The following is a 7,822-nucleotide window of genomic DNA, read 5'->3' as shown; positions in this document are numbered from 1 at the left end:
TCCACAATCCTATTGAAAACATCATGGGTTAGTCGGTGTAGGAAACAACCTCAAATTGAAAACTTAGTTGACATATTTTCTCACTTCTTTCATTATAGAGATGTGTAAAAAAAAAAAATCTCACGTCAAAGACACACCTTGCACAGTGCATTGAAAACATGCATTCATTCTAGCACTGAACTGCCTTGCAATATATTTATATTCAAATCTTATATCTCTACTATACTGATATTGCACTATGGATTCCTTCTCTTCAAATGTCATGGCATTTTCTTGTAAATTTATCAATTCTATTGTATTAACAATATTTTTTACATTTCTTACTGTCCTTTTTGCTTTAATTATTTATGTTAAGTTAGTGTTGTACTTTAAGAGCAAAGATTAACCAAAGTCAAATTCCTTGTTTTTTTTGTAAACAAAAAATATTTTGTAAATTATATAATGTCATATATTTTCCAAAATGAGAAACACATCTAAATGGTACGATGCATGTTGAAAACATCATGGGTTAGTCCGTGCAGGAAGCAACCTCAAATTAATTGAGGACTTTGTTGACATATTTTCAAACATCCTTCCTCGCAGAAATATGTTTAAAAAAATCCCCCCAAAAAATCTTGTGTCAAAGTTGCACACACATTGACTACATACGTTCATTCGTGCACTGAACTGACTTGCACTACATTTATATCTAAATCTTAAATCTCGGCTATACTGATATTGCACTATTCATTCCTTCTCTTCAAATGTTATTGCATTTTTTTGTAAATTTCTAAATTCTACTGTATTGACGGTATTTTTATAGACTTCTTTCTGTCCTTTTGCTTAATTTATGTATATCTAAATGTTTGTACTTTAAGAGAAAAGGTTAACCAGAGTCAAATTCCTTGTTTATGTAAAAAATTATATTTTTTAAACTACATAATGTCATATAATTCCAAAATGACAAATACATCTAAATGGTACGATGCATAGTAGTAGACCACCTCACCACAAGCTGGAACTCACTTCAGAATCGCCACTACCAACACACTAAGGCCAACATCCCACAGGACACCCAGTAATTTCATATTTCAGACAACAAGAACGTGGGTGTGCTTTACCACGCAACGGTTGCAAGGCCGTCCTCACAATCCAATTATGGCCCATCGGTTAAAAAACTGAGTCTTTCGACACATCGCAAGTTTTTTCCTGGTTATAACTATTATCTGGAGAATCCCCTAAACCCGTCAAACAGGCACAGGCCTTTTGTAGTCACCTTTTAAAAACACATTACATAACTAACATTTTCTTAATAATTCGGAAAGAAATAGGCAATGGTGGTGGTTGCACTCACATCTTAAGAATGACATCTACCGGTGTAAAAGATCGATTTGTGCTAACTGCGTCAATTAACCATTCTTTCAAGTTATGCGACACCTGTAATGTGACGCCATTTCTCTAAACTTTAATAATGCTAGAAGACAAAGCCTCAATCTGACAGAAACCGACAAGCACATGCCTGCGAGTAGCATGAACATTGACCTTAGGGCATTCTACTAGTACATTATTTCGCTGGCTTTGCGGTTTTTACTGTATAAATTCATTGACTCCATACGAACATAGGCTTGCACCGTGCTGAGGCTAAGTAAGATGCACTCTAAGGAGACTTAGCTTTCAGATTAATCTATAAAACAGCAACAATTTGATGTTGGGACCTATCTTTTATTAATGTCCTGATGTAATGTTTACTGTTATTATTCCACAAGATCAGCCTTTTCCCAACATTTTACTGAAAATTCAGACAAAAGACAAAAATGACATGTATTATTTTTATTACAACCTCCTTGCCACCAGGACTACCTTTTTCCACTCATCAAAACGTGAACTTAGATTATTAATGGGTATTAAAGATTGCCATCTTTAGTGTTCCTATTTAAAGAACCTACCCTGAAACATCTACTACACTTACTAGTCGTAATATTTTTTATTTAAATCGTAATATATTTTTATATGTCACAGAAAACCTTTTTTAACATTAACAATGTAATTTCTTATTTCCAATTGCCCGTCAACATTATTATATATTGCCATTTCTAAAACATAAACTCACTGGATTTTACAAAAATGCATAGCACACTCCGGACATAATTATTAATTTCACAATCCCTTCAGCGGCATCTGAGATCGTCATTTATCACTTTCATACACGTTTAAAGGGAGTCACAATCTACCACATCATTGCTGTCCAGGACTTTAGCAGTGTTCAACGTGAACCAGATTGTCACGCTAACTTGGGGTGCATGTAAACGCCTAAAATTGCCTATCGTACTGTAAGACAAAATTTCTGAGGGCACACCACTGTCACGCTCACACCCTTCTTTTAATATTGAAGTGGTCTTCCAAATGTCTCAAAGTGTAGAATACTTGACGCGAACAATGACTTTGGCCATGTCATCAGAGAGGGGGATGTGGGGTGTGCAAAAGATCCCTGCCCTTTTATTCGGGATGACTGTATAAACTCACCTTAACAAAGCAATTATCTGGCTTTATCTTCAAAGGAACAACACATGGGTAAACAGGAAGTGCTTCCAGATGAAACCTTGCCACTACTTTGCGTAAGATTTGCCCCTCGGAATTCATCACCAAACAGGAATTTGGATTTAGTGGCTAGTTAATAATGCCAGATTTAATTGATTGAAAATATGTTTGTCTGTTCTGGGAATGTTCAAAATGCCCCAAAAATAATTTTCAAATGTAAATTTTTTACCGAAAATGTCAATTTACCACAAGCTTCTGTACTACCATGTTAGAAGAGCGGGTAACAGTGAAGATAGTTTATGCCCATCAATTCTAATGTACCTTACAGTAAAAATACAAGTCAGCCTCTTTATAAGATTTCATTGAATAGGATGTTCACTAAGTGTTTTGTGTTATAAAATCTCACACAGGTAACTAAAATGTTTCAGGTATGGGCTCCTACAATGCTTATTATTATTATTATTATTATTATTATTATTATTATATTATTAGCAAAGCACTCCCCCTTCCAGAGTTTACCTCATTTGGTCAGAGACATGCTGTTTGGTTTCTTTGAAAGAAAAAAATATCAAAGCTACTATTTGTTTTGTATTATATTTCATGCTCAACCAACTGATGATTATGGAAGTATTACTGCATTAAAACAAGTGGACCTTTAAATAACCCCGTTCTTAACTGACAAAATTATCCATTTGATTAAAGTATTATTTATTTTTTTTATTACCGTTATTGTTATCTCTATACTGTCTTCTACACTCTATGTCAATTCTTTCTTGCTAAAACGGATGCTGAATTTCAGTTTCCTGCAGGGTCGTCCCAAAAGGATTAATAAGGAGAATCCTGCGTGGCGGTTCCTAGTTGTTTCCATACAAAATATAAAAAGATGTATCTCGCTGGGACCGCGTTTGAAAGCAAGCCATATCAAATCAGTTTTGGTATAATCTTATGTTTGTTTGCGTTGTTTTTATGGGTTCTTTTAAGACCTCCCCTAACATTAGTGTTGCTGCATTGCCAACTCAATGTAATTAGAGGTGTCAATGTCCTGAGAAAAAGAGAGGTCAGAGGACACTCGGTGTTGTAGACTCGGACATTTGATGGACGAGGCAGTTGTTGAAGCTTCTGAAAAATGAGAGAGACTAAAGATACTATGTTACACAGGCTCGGTATTCTGCAGATCATCCTACCTCTGTCCCCTTTTAAAAACTACTCAACCCACCCCCCCCCCATGAAGTACAGCTTTACAGACTATATCCCAACATAGGGCCTACTGCACAGTGAACTCCAAAAACAGCGATGAAAAAGTAGGCCCATCTAAACGTCTGTGTGAATGCGTGCATATAAACTAAAATGTTAATTATGTAGGGTAACCAATGTAAATTCTGTAGGAGAGACAGAGACTTATGCTGTACAGATTGTAAAGCCCCTAGAGACAAATTTGTGAAATTAGGTTATTTAAATAAATGGACTTGACTTCACTTGGACACTAGTAGACACTAGTCGTCATTTTGAGTTTTGTCCTAATTTGATGCAAAACATCTAAGGTCACGGATTAAACACAAAAATAATTAGTAGTAATATCCTTCCCCTTGTGAAAAGAATGTTGCCCTCCACAATCCTAATCAAGACATCATGGGTTAGTCAGCGCAGGAAACAAGCTCAAATTAATTGAGAAATTTGACATTTCCTCATATCTCTCATTGTAGAGATATGTAAAAATATATAAATATAATACTTGTGTCAAAGTTGCACAAGTGTTTTTTATGCATTTACTCTTGCAGCAATTTTCTCCCACGCAAATTATCTTTCTTTTGGAGCAGCCGCTGTGTTTTTTAACAAAATAAATGTTCAAATTCACTGTACGTGCACATGAGTATTTCTGCCGACCAGTTTATTAATGGTTGTTGCCATGGTGAATCGTAGTATCATGGCCCCGTTCATGCGGCCTCTTTATTGTGGAGGTGCACACTCTTAACTCTGAGTGAACCGTCTCTGAGTTGATTGAACCAACTCTAATCAGCTGTTCTGGAACCAAACACTTAGTTTCCCATCTCACAGTAAATCAACTCAGACATCAGTGTTAGACTCAGAGATTAAAGGTCCCATGGCGTGAAAACGTCACTTTATGAGGTTTAGTGACATTAATATGTGTTCCCCCAGCCTGCCTATAGCCAAACCCTGATTATTGAGTGTGTGTACACACCTTCTCATTCAATAGTTTCCTTTATTTTCATGACTATTTACATTGTAGATTCTCACTGAAGGCATCAAAACTATGAATGAACACATGTGGAATTATGTACTTAACAAAAAAGTGTGAAATACCTCTTAAATAGGCCTTGTATTTTAGATTCCTCAAAGTAGCCCCCCTTTTACTTTTTTGATAGTGCTGCAAACCCTTGGTGTTCTCTCAATGAGCTTCATGAGGTAGTCACCTGAAATGGTTTTCACTTCACAGGTGGACCTTGTCAGGGTTCATTAGTGGAATTTCTTGCCTTATTAATGGACTTGGGACCATCAGTTGTGTTGTGCAGAAGTCAGGTTGATACACAGCCAACAGCCCTATTGGACAACTGTTATAATTCATATTATGGCAAGAACCAATCAGCTAAGTAAAGAGAAACGAGTGGCCATCATTACTTTAAGAAGTGACGGTCAGTCGGTCCGGAAAATAGTGAAAACTTTGAATGTGTCCCAAGTGCAGTCGCAAAAACCATCAAACGCTACAACGAAACTGGCTCACATTAGGAACCCCCCAGGAGAGGAAGACCAAGAGTCACCTCTGCTGCTGAGGATAAGATCATCTGAGTCACCAGCTTCAGAAATCACAAGTTAACAGCAGCTCAGATTAGAGACCAGATGATACCACACAGAGTTCTAGCAGCAGAACATCTCTAGAACAACTGTTTAGAGGAGACGTCACGAATCAGGCCTTCATGGTCCAATAGCAGCTAGGAAACCACTGCTGAGGAGAGGCAGGTGTTACCAAAACATTTGGCCTGTACTATATTTAGGCAGTGTGTGTGTGTGTGTGTGTGTGTGTGTGTGTGTGTGTGTGTGTGTGTGTGTGTGTGTACAGTAATAACACACATCAATGGAAGAGATGGTGCTCTAAATGTCTCTGGAACTCACATGTAAGACGAAGCAGGAAGATGTCTACATACTGTTCTCTGTGCTTTCTTTTATTTCATTTTTGTTGAAGTAAAACACCAAATCATATCTCAGATGTTTTAGCAGCAACATTATTTATTTCAGACTCTTTCTGGACTCTGGATTAACAAATATTTGATATTGAAGGTAAAAAAAAGTCTGTTTGCATGTTGTCTTAATGGACGTAGAACTGAAACTCTACCTGAATGAAAAACAAACTCTGGTCATTTTCTTTTATTTTATTGTGAGAAAGGTCACCAAGTGTATTTCCTTGATTCCTTAAAAGCTGCAAAACCCTTTCCTCAGTGAAAGCATTATGGACAGACATTAGTCATAACTTCTTCATTTAGATTAATGACATCAAAATGTAACATATCAGAGTTAGTTATTAATGCTAATTTACATCTGTAGTAGTAAGACAAGAGGGAACATTACAAATAACACACAGTGTGTTCAGTTCAGTTCAAGTCTATTGTCATAGGCACCTTAGTACAGAGAACCACAGCAATGAAATGCGGTATGCCTTTTGAACTCTCAGAACCAGTCAACAATAACAGTTATAACAACAATAACATAAATAGCATTTAAAATTTAAAACAGCACAGTAGCTAGACATAGAGGTATGTTATGTATGACACAATATATTAATGTTGAAGTTAATACACAAATAGAAGGGATTCTTTTCTCTGAAATTTTTGAACTTTTCTGAATCAAATATTTTACATTGACACTGAAAAAGAAAGAAAATCAGTCTTTTGCACGACACACTACCTCAATGAAAAACAATCTGTGGTCCTTATTCACATTTCTCTAAATAACGTCAACAATTTTTTTTCCTTGTTTCTTTAAAAGCTGCCAGACACTTTCTCAATAACAACGTAATTTACACTGATATTACTTATTTCTGCTGTAGTTCCTTAAATATTTGATAGGGGCAGAGTGTGTTAATGAACATCAAGATGTATACTTGCTGTAGTTAGCATTAGTATTTAGCATTAGTTAGCTAATTTCTCTGATAAATTCGACATCTGTACGGGTGAAAAATGTTGGTGATTTCTTTTATTATCAGTAGATTTGTTACAACAATTGAAGATTAAGAGAGCACAGAAACCCAGCAGAACTGCTGCTGTCAGTCCCAGTCCACAGTAGAGTGCGATCCTGCTCCGACTCTCTGGTTGAGGACTTGTTGTGTTTGATGGACTTGTTGTGTTTGATGGACTTGTTGTGTTCAGTGTCTCAGGTTCAGGCCGATCCCTCACTGCTGTAAAGAGACCAAACACATCTGTTTCAATCATGTGAAGGAAAGAATTTCACTAAAAGAGAAGGAAGCAGAGTCTGACTGACCGTAAGGATTTCCTCTTAGCTGTGATATAATAAGATTGACACTGTGTACCATGCGTCTCTGAGATTTATTACAAATTGTAAAAATCTAACCCATCGTTGTGACTTGTATTCCAGAGTGGGACGGCCATCGCTGTCAAACAGGAGATCAGGGCATTGACATGTTTTTATCTACAAGGCCATGCTAGGTCTGCTGCCATCCTACATCAGTAGTTTAATCCCATGGAGAAGTGTTGGTTCCTATTTATTGCGATCAGATGATCACTTGCTGCTCTTTGTTCCATTTGCCCGTACAAATCTGGGAAAGAGGGCTTTTGTCTACTCCGCTCCTTCTGCATGGAACTCTTTGCAAAAAGACTTGAAATTATCTGAACTTATTTCCTTAAATGCTTTTAAATCCAGATTGAGAGAACCTGAAATGACCTGTTTACATTGTAAATGTTTTTAACTGTCTGTGTTGTATAACTTTTATAAACGTAATTGATTGTGTTTTTGCCTGCCTCTTGGCCAGGACTCCCTTGAAAAAGAGGTTTTTAACCTCAACGGGACTTTCCTGGTTAAATTAAAAAATTAAATAACATCAAACAGACTGAAGTGAGCGATTGAGTTCATAAAACACTCATCAAGTACAGTATAATATTATTAAACTTAGATAAAATCCAATTTAATTTAAATAGACTTCTTAACAAACACTTGAAAATCCATGCTTTTCTCGCCTAAATTTTTACCCCCTAAAAAGTGCTGCAGTGTCTACATGCTTTGGCCCTCTGGGATGACCCTGAGGTCATTGGAAAGCTAACACTCTCAATTTGTTGTT

At 36.5% G+C, this 7,822-nt stretch overlaps 1 protein-coding gene and 1 long non-coding RNA gene across 4 annotated transcripts in view; one reads left to right on the top strand and one right to left on the bottom strand.

The window, feature by feature from the left end:
- The window catches only part of LOC116707362 (uncharacterized), a 16,476-nt gene extending 12,622 nt beyond the window's left edge, over positions 1–3,854 (top strand). Inside the window, exon 3 of the long non-coding RNA XR_004336486.1 lies at positions 3,762–3,854. This is a non-coding gene — a long non-coding RNA (uncharacterized LOC116707362). The remainder of the gene's footprint in view (positions 1–3,761) is intronic.
- A 1,884-nt stretch (positions 3,855–5,738) lies between these two features.
- Positions 5,739–7,822, bottom strand: part of LOC116707340 (uncharacterized) — a 217,341-nt gene continuing 215,257 nt past the window's right edge. For 2 of the 3 annotated variants that reach the window (XM_032544672.1, XM_032544671.1), the window contains one exon: positions 5,739–6,925. In XM_032544672.1, coding sequence (XP_032400563.1) covers positions 6,660–6,925 — 266 coding nt within the window. In that variant the 3' untranslated portion in view covers positions 5,739–6,659. The remainder of the gene's footprint in view (positions 6,926–7,822) is intronic. The other variant, XM_032544673.1, reaches the window with a different exon arrangement.

This window comes from Etheostoma spectabile, chromosome 19 (assembly GCF_008692095.1).
Source record: "Etheostoma spectabile isolate EspeVRDwgs_2016 chromosome 19, UIUC_Espe_1.0, whole genome shotgun sequence".
In the NCBI taxonomy this organism is placed as follows: domain Eukaryota; kingdom Metazoa; phylum Chordata; class Actinopteri; order Perciformes; family Percidae; genus Etheostoma; species Etheostoma spectabile.
The sequence above is the reverse complement of the archived record's forward strand: the minus strand, read 5'-3'. Positions and strand labels throughout refer to the sequence as shown.